Genomic DNA, 12,447 nt, shown 5'->3' with positions numbered 1-12,447 from the left:
TTTTATGGCAAGAGAATAAAATTTTACTATCCAGGCAGTTTAGATAAAATGAGAAGATGTGTTTTTGGAAGGATAAAGGGCACATCTGAAACATGTGAGGTCAGCCTGGGTTTTATGGGAGCTCAGTTTATGTAGAACACGTCTGATGTGTCTTCAGTCTGGTGCCCTCCTGAGGACTTTATCCAGCCATTTAGAGAACTTCCAGTGGTCAGCAAAAAGCCGATTAAAGAGTTCTGTGTTTCTATCAAGTACGGAGGATCACCGTGGAAAAGCAAAAATGCCCCAAACCTGAATTGCAGATGATTCGTGGGGGAAAGTACAAACTTCAGTAATTTATTACCATCCCAATTTACAAACAGAATCATTAACTATGTGTCTTGATTCTGAGCCAAACCCTGTGTGGTTTAGTGAATATCGTTGTACTTTTATTCATAAGCTTATGTCTCAAATGATTAGATTCTGTCAGTGACAAAAGTTATATAAATTTTTGCATAAAGATGATTTATATGCAAGCACTACAGTTTACCAATTAAGGGGTTTCATTATTGTTATGCCATAGAAAAATAAATACGCTATCTTCCCTTCCGTTCATCACTGTCAAGCAGTTTTTGCCGAGCAGCCCACCGTAGTCGAAGAGCATAACGTTGAACAGAAGTTTTCTAAAACTCCATCAGAGCTTCTCTGAAGAAGGGATGATTAAGCAGAGACCTGAAGGAAGCCTCAAAGTGAAGGAGATGAAGAAAGGCAGGGCTGGGGAGGAGAGCTGTCCTCTAGCAGTGGGAAGGGCATGTGCCAAGGCCCTGTGGTGAGGGGGAATTAGAGCTCATACCTCCTGGGGTGTTGGGAAACTTCGGTGAGATCATTCCAGTGGGGCACCGGTGCTCTCCCTGATGGCCTCGCACAGGAAGCACTCAGGTGTTCGTTACAAGCAGCTCTCATTTTGAGGCTGTCTACACAGTGGTATCTCGAAAGCCTGCATGTGACCTTTCTGCTTCTCCAGTAGGAATGGGGACAGTGACACTGCCTGTGGTTTTTCTGTGAGTCGTCTCCTCCCTCTGTGCCATTCCTCCCTCCTGCCCTCCGTATCTGCTAACTCCCTACTGGGTTTTGCCCAGCACCCTCCTCTTTTATCCAGCCTGCAGAGTTGTTCTGTATCAGGCAGCACTTCGGTGCGTATCTCTGTCCTGGGGTCTCTAAGAAGATTCAGTGGGACTTGTAAATGGCACTGATGAAGTTACTCAGGAAGCTGGGTGTGGCCCCCAGCACTGCGGGCATTTAGAAGGTGTGAGACACAGGGAATTCCCTGGCGGACCAGTGGTTAGGACTGCGCTCTCACTGCTGAGGACACAGGTTCGATCCTTGGTCAGGGAACTAAGATCTCACAAGCCCCGCGGTGCGGCCCAAAAAGGTGTTAGGCGCGGCCTTTCCTCTTGGACCTTCCTTTGGTCTGGCTCTCAGCTTGCTGTGATGCTGGGTCCTCACTGTCTGACAGCCTGCCAGAGGACCGGCTGGCCTCCGCTACTTCATCCTCTTCATCTTCCACATCCTCTTCTCTTAATATTCCCTCCCACAAGCCTGCTGCCTTGAAAGGAAAAAAAAATCCAGTGAAACTCTGAGGTGCACCTTATTGAGACTCTCATGGGAGGTCCTGGGGCACTGCCTCGAGCTAGCACCTTGATGCTGGTTTGCATCCAGTTCATGGGTCCTGAGCAGGGTCCTGACTCAGCAGAGATCCCTTGGATTGCTTTTATGCATGAGTTTTGAAAGCAATCACACATAGCAGTGCTTGAATTACTAAGATGCTTGAGGACAGTCTTTTGCCGAAATACCCAGAGGAATGGAAGCATGGTTTGATGCCAGCTTCAGAGGCTTTTCACATCCTCCAGTGGGCATTAAGCAGATTAACAGTTGATTGTGTAGAGCCTTCATCCCTCCTGTTGCTAGCCCAGGAGGCCTAAACTAACCATTGTGTGAATATCCACAATGTTTAATGTGTTAGACCTGGGGGTACGGATTGCACCCCAAATGTCCATCTTGTAAACTCTCTGGGCACATAATTATATCAACAAGTTTAATCAACAAAAATGCACTATAATCTTATAGCTGGTAAAGAAATGAGCAAAGGCCCCTTCCTACACCATCCTTCTCATCCAACACACACAGAGGCTGCAGGGTCCGTGGCCCTGTTTGGGGACTGAGGGCGTGGGGACTACATGAGGCTGTCTTGGCACTCTCACTGCGGTCTACCCCCTCCTGCCCCCTGAAGTCTAAAGGTACCGCATCTTGTATCACGTGCATGTATTTGCTTTGGTTGTGCACCTTGCATGCTCTCAAATCCTGGAGACTAATTACAGCCTTCTGGTTGTTGGAGGGGGGGGAAATCCTAACTTCCTCCTCCTGCCATCATCATTTTCTTCCCTCTCCACCTGTTTTGCGCCATTTCCCCAGCAAGTTCGGCAGGTCCTTTCACCCTCTTCCTCTCAGCTCACCCCAAAGAATGGAGGCTCCACAAGGATGGCAGGAATCTTTTTTTTTTTTTAATCCACAGCTGTATTCCCAGCTCCACCCTCGCCTGGCACGTGGCAGGCACTCAACCAATATTTGTCCAGTGGATGAATGTTTTGTCAGTCTCTCCAGAGACTGGAGTCTTCTAGTGCTCTTTGTGACATATTCTGTACCGTCACCCCACACGTGTGCAAGCCGGCTTCACTCCATTGATTAAGAGAATGGAGGAAGTCTCACCTTACCCGTAGCCCATAAGTCAGTGGAGTCCCAGCCCCTTGGACTCCCGTTTCATGTCCGCCAGAAGTCAAAAGACCTCTCTAAGATTTGTGCCGGTTCAGGGATGCGGGTGAGGCCCAACATTCTTAATGCTCACTCTACCTTCAGGCTGTTGCTCTTCCCATTTCTCAGCCCTGCACTGACCCAGACGTGAAACCCAGCCACTTCCTGTGTGTGTGTGTGTGTGTGTGTGTGTGTGTGTGCGTGCGCGCGCACCCACACATATTCAGACCATTCACACCAAGCGTGGTGAAGGTCTGGACATCCCAAGCAAGGCTCACATCACACGCCTTACAGTGGATATCGCACAGTAGCGTATGTGGTCCTCCCGCTTCTGCAAGCTCCTTTGCTTACCCCACTACTGGTGATTTCTCCCAGCCTCTTCACCCTACACAGCTCCCAGCGTTCTCGCTGACTCTCTCTCTTTTCACCTCCTTTTCTTTAGGGAATAAACATTCAAAACATTTTCTCAGGTAGAATAGCTTAGCCATGTTGTTATAATTTGGGCTCCTGACTCCAAATCTCTAGGTTCTCCACCTTATCTCCCTACCAGCTTATCCATTAGCCTTGTTTTTCTAAACTAACATAGAACTGCCCTCTCCAATCGCTTGTGGCTACATTTGTGAACTTGACAGGAAAGCTAAATATACCTCATAATCACAGGAGCACAAGCCTATTGACTTAACTCAGCATTTCGTACAATTAACGAATATATGCTGGTTTATGAATAGATGATCTCTGGAAAGAAACACAAGAAGCTGGTGACAGTGGAGACCTCCAGGGAGGGGGACTGAGTAAACTGGGACAGAGTTTGGATAAAGACTTCCTTCTCGCCGTACACCTTTCTGTATCGTGTATTTCCTGTGTTTAAAACACACTGACATCATATGTGTTTAATGTCAATAAATAAGGTACAATTCTCTTGATACGCTAGTTACACCAAAGTGGTTATAGCCAGTGACCTAAAACCACATGCGTCATGGGGAGAGCTGATGTCTATGCCTGATGGATTAGGCTTCGAGCCCAGTTCTGGAGAGTTTGCCGTTCCTTGTCCACGTCAGCTCTTTCCATTAGGATTTCCTGGTTGGAAAGAGCCAAGCTCTTCAACACACAGTCCTTACTGTCCACGTGTTTAGGTTACATCATTTGGATGAGGAGACCCAAACTCCTAGAGATACATCCCAGGAGCCGCTTCGTACCTTGACAAATACTACAAAATATTTCCTCTTAAGGGGAAATAGATTTTCAACACACTTTAAATTTTAAGAATACATCTGATGGAGAAAAAAATGTACATCTGTTGGAACAATCTGAGTAGTAATAAATAAGGATGTTTTAAGGATAATAATTGCAGTGTATTGAAGCACATTAAATGTGAGTTCACAATTAAACTATACAAACAAGCAAAAAAAAATCTCATTGGTTACTTTCGGAGGAACCAACTATCGTTTTGAAAACTGATAAATAAAAAGAGAGAACCAAACATTTACCCTGCCTATGCAAACTGTACTTCATGATAACCAAATAGTTGATCAAGGAAAATTTCTCTTTATGGAAGTTTTCAGTAAATAAACCAAGGAGTGAGAGAATTTGAATATCCTCATTTCTCAAATCCTCTTGATCTAGGCAGTGATCACCAACAACTGCTAATATCATAAAAAATAGAGATGTTCTTTGTATTTCCTGTACATTTATTTTGAGATGTATAAAGTTGAGTACCTTCAGGTTTAATTTTTTTTCAGGAGCAGTATTTATAAGTGTGTCCTGTCATGTGTCTGCTGATGGAAGTACATAACATAATTTCTCCTGAAATAAAAAACAAATCTGAATTTAATCAAATTTCTGTATCTCATAACGAATTTACAGAAAATATAAAGGAATGGGTTACATAATACCATGGCCGTGGAGTCAGCAAAATTCAGACCTTGGACAACTCTACAAAGGGAGGAAAAAGAAGAAAGAGAGATGGGAGGGAATGTATAGATTAAAACAGATTTAAGAGACAGTCAACAAATTGTCACGAACAGACCTTATTTAGATCCGGGTTCAAACAAACTGTTTAAAAAAATTGTATGGGGCAATTAGGAAATTTTGAATATTGAGTAGATATCTGATAACATTAAATTATTGTTCATGTTTTTAGGTATTATAGTAATACTATGGTTATATTCCCCAAAAGTCCTTATCTTTGAGATACCTATATTGAAATATTATGGTTGAAGTGAAAATTTTTAAAATCTGGCATCTGTGCTTATTTACACATAAAAATCTATGAAAGGATACATAAGGGATTTGTGATGATGTGTTGATACTGCAAGGGGAGCGAAGAGTCAGGATGGGAGAGAAATGAACTTTTGGACAGAAAATTATTACTTTTGCAGGTAATACCTTTTCAAAGGACTAACCAAAAATATATTAAATATAATGGAAAAAAGTTAATTTAACCTTGAAAGGCTTATCTGGGGGAATGAGAAGGCATAGACTCATTATAGAGCATGTGGATGGATTGACCCAGAACCATATTTCTCAAAGTGGGTCCTAGGACCCTCTGCATCAGCATTGGGCCCACCTCTCTCCCTCCCAGCCCAAATCTGGGAGAGTGAAGCAGAGACATTTGAGAATTACAGGCCTTGATAACCTGAGTGCCACCTTTTAAATACTTATTATATTGTTTTGGAACTTCAGAAATTCATAGGGCAAAAATACTCCCAAATTGAAATTCAAAGCAGTGCAATTCTGAAAGTCTGAAAAGCCTTTTTTTTTTAGATTTGCTGACAATGATTTAATCAGCAGATGTCACTATGTAACACTGGGAGCATCCCTTCCATGTTGCCTCATTTTTGGAAAGGCAGAGTCTGCTGCTGGCAATGTAACATAGAAATATTTATGGTAATCTTGTATTTTGTTTAATGAAAATAATTTTTCTTTTACTTCCAGTGCTTATTAAAAGTTTATCTTTGATTAAGCATTCTTTGCTTTTGTTTTTGTTTTTTTCCCCCAGCATCATTGACAAAGAAGTTTCATTAATGGCAGAAATGGATAAAGTTAAAGAAGAAGCCAGTAAGTAGACACATGGTTGTTTGATTAGGAGCCTCCCAATCAGAAGTAGTCCATAGGTCAGATTGCCAATGATACAGATTCTGAGTGGGGTCCAAAAGGATGGAGTAGTAGCACCCACTGAGCGGAGGGCAGAATAGGCATGCAGCAAAGAATAGGTGCCAGTTGAGTTTATTTAAAGTCCAGGGAGACTTTTGTGCCTACAGAGGACTACTTATAGTTAATTGGGTTTAAAATGACATTGAATGCAGTATTAAATCTTAAAACATAATTTTTTATGCCTTCGCACCCTACAAATCTTGCTATACTACTTATACAATCCTTTTCACTTGTTCTTTCAACTAACTCAAGTTTACCAAATTAAGTTCCCCTAAAAAGTGTGTTCTATTTGCAAGTTACTTCAATTTCCCTTAACATTTTGAATTACATTTGTAAATTTAATATATCTTATTTTTTTCAAACCCTTCGGATACCTGACAAGGCGAACTCACAAACCTAACCAGCAAAGTATTCCAAGCTCTTAAGCAACTCTTATAAGATTAATAATTCAAACTTAGAGATGTACTAAATGAAGTTCTCTTAAAACGCTCCAATTCTGTTTACAAACTCAGCCAAATTCGCTAACACCTGCCAACTTAACACCTCAGAAGAAAATCAGTTACGTGTTTGAAATCACAAGCGAGATTGTGTAATATACAGAATACTCTATATTTAAATAATGAACACATGCAGGCAATCTTGATCACTGCAAAACTTTTTCTGAATTTAACACAAAATATTAGTACTCTGGGTTTGATTTATCTTACTATTTTTATACCTATTTCTAAGCCTTTCCACTGCTGTAAAGTTAACCCAACAGCCATTAGGGTGGATTTGCCATCTCATATAGGCTGAGGTTCATGGGTTGGAAATTTCAACTGAGACAAGATTGCTCAGTCAGATTCAACGCAAGTGTACATGCTGACCCCTCTTTTATTTTTAAATTCATTTGCTATGTTAATGGGAGCCCTAAGACCATTTTTTTCTCTTTTTTTTCCCCTAAGACCATATTTTTCGGCTGGGATTTAGTTTTACAATCCGTATCTCCTAGGCATTTTAAATTCTTCATCCTTACCCAAATATTATCTCATAAATTGGATACATGGCAGTCTGCACCCCCAGCCAGGTTTCAGTTAAATTCCTTTACTTTTGACTTCAGTGCTTTCCTTTTAACAGTGAAGGATCAGACCAGATCCTTCATTCTTTTAATATTTTTCTTGCCTGGCCCTTGGCCATAAATTCAGTAGTTATTTTATGGAAAATAGCTATCATTATTTTTGTTAGACAATTTTTCCAAATAATTTTAAACAACATTTTAGAATCTAAAATACAGCAGGTTTTATTAAATAAAACTAAATGTGATCCAGGGTTAAGCTGTGGAATATATAGATAGTTACACAATTCCTTTGACTGTGAAATTATTTTATTTTATTGACATTTGTTGATTTCTTCAGTAGCAGTAGATTACCCCATGACTTGGGATCTTCCCTGTTTCTCAGGTACAGCTTATTTTCCCTTTTCAGTTTCATATCCTAACGATAAAAATGGAACAGCCAACACAAACACAAATGTTTCTCTAGCACCAAATAGAAAGTTACCAGCACATCACTTTCTCAGAGTTTAACAGAGGGCCTGAGATTTCAAGTGCTCATTCTTCCTTCTTGGGACAGTAGTATTCAGTCCCAAGACCTGTGGAATTTGGGCATCTCTGGAGAGCATCCCCATTTTTAAAACTCATTCAATCAGTAAACATTGACTGTGTGCTTCCTTGTGTGCTAAGCACTGGCAGAGAGAGGGACAAACGAGCAAACAGATGAATCTGGGACCTGCACTCATGGAGCTTTCAGGCTAGCTGAAACGCCTAGCTTGATTGACAGGGTTCCCCTAACTTCAGGAATCGGTCCTGGTTTAGAACTGCCCAGCGCCCTGGGGAAACCAATTTGCTTACCTTGGAGGTGAACAGAAATGAAATCAAATCCAGGTTCCACCTATTTACTGGCTGTGTGACATTGAACTATTTTGTGAATTTCTAAAGTCAGGCTCCTAATCAGAAAATAGGGCATAAGAAGAGTGTCTATATCAAATAGTTACTAGCACAGTGCCTGACACGGTGTGTATAAAAAGAGAAAAGCTCATCTTAGTAGAGAGGTTAGTCCAACCCCTCAGAAAACAGAGGTCAGGGGGGTTATGCAGCCTCTCTCAGGTGACACACCTATGTCAACCATAAGTCTTCTCCATCGATAGAAAGAACCATTGAATTTCTCCCCACAAAGTGCTGAACTGTCTTTGCAACCACCATTTTGAGCTTCCTTATCTATGGTCTCAAGAGTATTTTCCACGTTTTCCATTTCCTGCACATGATATAAACCATATTTCCCCAATTATAACATAAGCTCCTATATCCCTCATGGCACCTAACACAAAGCTGAGAAGACTGTGGGTACTTCATTGTATTTCTTAAAAGAATTATTGTAATTAATTCAGTATCTACAGGCTGTGGGATCCAATATTAGTGAACGTGAACGTAATTGCAACAAGAGGGATGTATATTCTAGATAAATATATCTCACTTTAATAATAGTATTTGTGGGCTGCCCTGGTGGTGCAGTGGTTAAGAATCCACCTGCCAATGCAGGGGGACATGGGTTTGAGCCCTGGTCTGGGAAGATCCCACATGCCGCGGAGCAACTAAGTCTGTGTGCCATAACTACTGAGCCTGCGCTCTAGAGCCTGGGAGCCACAACTACTGAGCCTGTGTGCCACAACTACTGAGCCGGTGCTCTAGAGCCCATGCACCACAACTACTGAGCCCACGTGCCACAACTACTGAAGCCCACGCACCTAGAGCCCGTGCTCCTCAACGAGAGAAGCCACCACGATGAGAAGCCTGCGCACTGCAAGGAAGAGTAGCCCCCGCTCGTTGCAACTAGAGAAGGCCTGCGTGCAGCAACGAAGACCCAGTGCAGCCAAAAATAAAATAAATAAAATATATAAATTTATTTTTTTAAATTAAAAAGAATAATAGTATTTGTAGTTAGGGTTTTTTAGGGTACTATTCTAAACAATTCACATTGGTTATTTCATTCAGTTCCACAATAACCCTGTGAGGGGTATATGATTATTACATTTTACAGATGAAGAAAGGATGCTGTCGTGCTATGATCTCAAACTTTGCCTGCCCAGGGAATTGGAGGCCTAGACAGGTGTGTTCTCAGAGTGTCAAATTTACTAGAGATGGGAAGAAAACATTACTTTATATTAACAGGAACATAGATCTATTATGAAGTAAAATGCAAAATTCACAAGAATTTTTAAGGAATTAAAAGGATTTCAAAGAACCTTTGTGCTTGAAGAGCTACTTGGGCCCCAGATTCTGGCCCCCCATCCCCCAGGATTTCAAGTATACCCTCTGCTAAGACATATTATTCGAGAAGCCCTAAAATTTTCCATGGTTCAAGTAATAAGAGCAAGCTTCTAATGTGTTCCAGAAACTTGAAGGAAATTATAAATCCTACTGAGCGAATGGATTTCAGCATACCAGATACTACATAAATAATACTAATCGAGTGTTGAATGCAGTGAAAATCTAAAGCCATATGGGACTGTCTCCCTCTACAAATTTCCAAAAGGATGGTGCTTTCAAAACATACTTACTATTCTATTTGAAATTATAGGATCAATGAATTTTAGGAACTGATCTGTTTCGGTTTTGCTTTCTGTTTCTGTGATTGATGTTTTTGAGGTGAAAATGTTGGCTTCCCCCCAGAGAATATTGGCTTTTGATCTCAAGTTTTAGGACTTTTTCATAATGAAAGTCTTTGAAATGTTAATGAGACTATATGTAAAACTCATCCCAACACTTGCTGATGCAAAGTGTTCATTCCCATGCACATTTGCATGAGTGTAAACTCAGAATTTATTGGTGATCTTGCACCTGCATTTCTATTTTAGGGCCCATTTATATCTATTTCTACAAAATCTTTTGTTTGGTATGAATGCTCAAATTCTACTTAATCAAAAAGAACAATTACCCCTAATTGTCACCAGTCCCACAAATGATCTGTTAAGAAAAGTCAGATCTGTTTATCCATGTAGTCACTCAGGGTCTGTTGACCCCTTTACTAGCTGCTCATCAAAGCTGAGCCCTCAGCATTCTTATTTATCTTACTTTGCAAGAGGAAAGTACCTCATTTCATCTTCCTACTCAAGAATCATTTTCTCATTCTCCAGGCTTTAGTCCCATCCATATGTTGAATTATAATGGGAAATAAATAATCAGTCAAAGGTATGAGTCCTAGATATTCTCAAGTGGCCCCTGTAGAAAAGGAACTTCTGCCTTTCTTTGCATATTCCTTTTAAGTAATGCATTGATTCATTCTTTGCATATTCCTTTTAAGTAATGCATTGATCCATTCGTTGGAATCGTTCATTCAGCAAACATATTGGGCACTCACTGTGTACCAGGCCCTAGGTATCCCAGACACAAAGAACTAAATGTGCAGTTTTTGCCAGGACTAGAGATGCCTGCTGTAGCCAGAAGAGCAACCAGAAATCCAGCTTTTGAATGGAATCACTTAACTTTCAAGTGTGGGTGATTTATTTGTAAAAGTAATGTGTGGACCAAACAAAATATATGTACCCTGTCACTGAAAGTGATAGCTGGCTACCTTTTTGTGACCTCTGGTCTGACTGGGTGACCTGGGACATCACTCAGTAATACATTTTCTACGTTCAGATGAAAATTCCTTTCGCTCCCATCATCAGGACAAGTTTTTCACTAGCTTCTCTGCACTCTGAAATGCCAGCAGGCACAATTCAGTCTGCCTAGCTACCTGGAATTGTACATGGGAGGCAGGGGGCGTCCCGGTAAATAATTAAAGCGTGATTAGAGCAGTTTGGCAGATGGTTAGGCTTTATGAGTTATAGATTAGTTATTTTATTGACATCTCAACGTTGGTATCAGCATAAAAAGATATTTCTCATCCTGTCTGAGGAATGGCTTCTGGTTTGCAGGAAATCTTAACTCTTGACTGACTCTGAACTTCTTTTGGGGCTTCTGAAGCAACTATTTTTGACATTTATAAATTAAGAACCCTTAAAGTCAGAAGGCACCTTGTTTGGGCATTGGGCTGTGAATCTGGTCTAATAAAGCAGTTGACCCTTGTCCAGCCAAGAATGGAATGTGAATTCCACGTGCACATCGTATTAGTTAGGTGGACTTTTCTTTTGTTATAACTCAAAATCTTTGTCCAAAAGAAATGAAGGCAATTCATATGTGACTGGAATGAGAGAACTACAAATCTTATCTATTATAAAATCAAACTTCTGGTTTAAATCTCACCCAGTGTATTCGTATTCATTGCCTTTGAGCTCCATGGTCTTTTGGGAAACACACACACACACAATTAACCTGTGGGCTCCTACATCTACTTGAACCTTGAGTGGTTCATCTTGACAGGTGTGTGAAGTGTGATGCCAAGAATCCCCTTGTGACTTCGCTGCATGTGCAGATGCTAGAGTGCACATGAATTCAGCTTAAGCAAGCTTTGACTCACCCTTGAAATTTTTCCATTGTGGACACTTATAACAAAAACTCTGGTCTGCAACTTCTCTCTGGTTGCAAAATGGAAACATATCTGCAGAGTAGCAAAAGCAGAGGCATTTTTTAGCTCACAAAAAGCTAATAAAGGAAAACTTTTATGTCATCTTTCAATAACACAGTTAGTTGCCCTAAATGAATATGTGTTAAAGTTCAGAGGGTCTGATGTTGTTAGAATTTGATAGTACAGCACATACAGAATAATGGTTTTTGCTGAGTGGACTCACTGTCTTTGCATTAGCATTCAGATAGGATTTTAATGGTTTTTTTTTTCTTCTTGGAGATAGTTGTTCTGAGTAATGCACAAATCTAAAAGTCCAAACTAAGTAAGTGAGATCAGATGCCAGTGGGGAAAATGAAGAAGATTGTGGGTGTACAGTGAATCAGAAAGGACCGTGTTTGGTTTGGGGCTTGGTGGATAAAGACATAAGGAAATGAGTGGTTGGTGATGAGCATCAAGGGCCAGCCCAGCTTAGTGACCAACTCAGAAAACAGCCATGGCCCAACAAAGCGATCCATCTGTGGAGAGAGAACTGATCCAAGAAATTAGGTCATTTAATATGTTTACATCTTTGGCCTTAATGTATTATTCCTTCTTATCTGGCAGTGGAAATCCTGACTGCTCGTCAAAAGAAAGCAGAAGAACTAAAGAGACTTACTGATCTAGCCAGTCAGATGGCAGAGATGCAGCTGGCCGAACTCAGGGCAGAAATTAAGGTCAGTTCTAAAATATCACAGCCTGAACCCTGAGCCAGAGTTCTGATCCCCATTACGTCTGTTCTGCATCCATAGAGTGCTGTTCTCTGAGGATCTAATATCAGACACCCAGCTGTGTTTCACAGGGTTGAAATCGAGAATACAGAAGGGTTAAAGAAACACCTAGTCACTATATTTAAGTAGAGTATGTGTTGAAGGGCTATATCATTACAGAGGAGAGGTACAAGCTATTCTTTTAGCCAGTGGAACTGACC

At 40.9% G+C, this 12,447-nt stretch overlaps 1 protein-coding gene across 6 annotated transcripts in view; it reads left to right on the top strand.

Annotated features, from left to right (window-relative positions):
• Positions 1-12,447, top strand: part of SPATS2L (spermatogenesis associated serine rich 2 like) — a 167,549-nt gene that overhangs the window by 147,431 nt on the left and 7,671 nt on the right. For all 6 annotated transcript variants that reach the window (XM_067741065.1, XM_067741067.1, XM_067741064.1 and 3 more), the window contains 2 exons: positions 5,783-5,841; positions 12,084-12,193. In XM_067741065.1, coding sequence (XP_067597166.1) covers positions 5,783-5,841; positions 12,084-12,193 — 169 coding nt within the window. The remainder of the gene's footprint in view (positions 1-5,782; positions 5,842-12,083; positions 12,194-12,447) is intronic.

The sequence above is a fragment of the Pseudorca crassidens genome, chromosome 6 (genome assembly GCF_039906515.1).
Source record: "Pseudorca crassidens isolate mPseCra1 chromosome 6, mPseCra1.hap1, whole genome shotgun sequence".
NCBI classification, from domain to species: Eukaryota; Metazoa; Chordata; class Mammalia; order Artiodactyla; family Delphinidae; genus Pseudorca; species Pseudorca crassidens.
The sequence above is the reverse complement of the archived record's forward strand: the minus strand, read 5'-3'. Positions and strand labels throughout refer to the sequence as shown.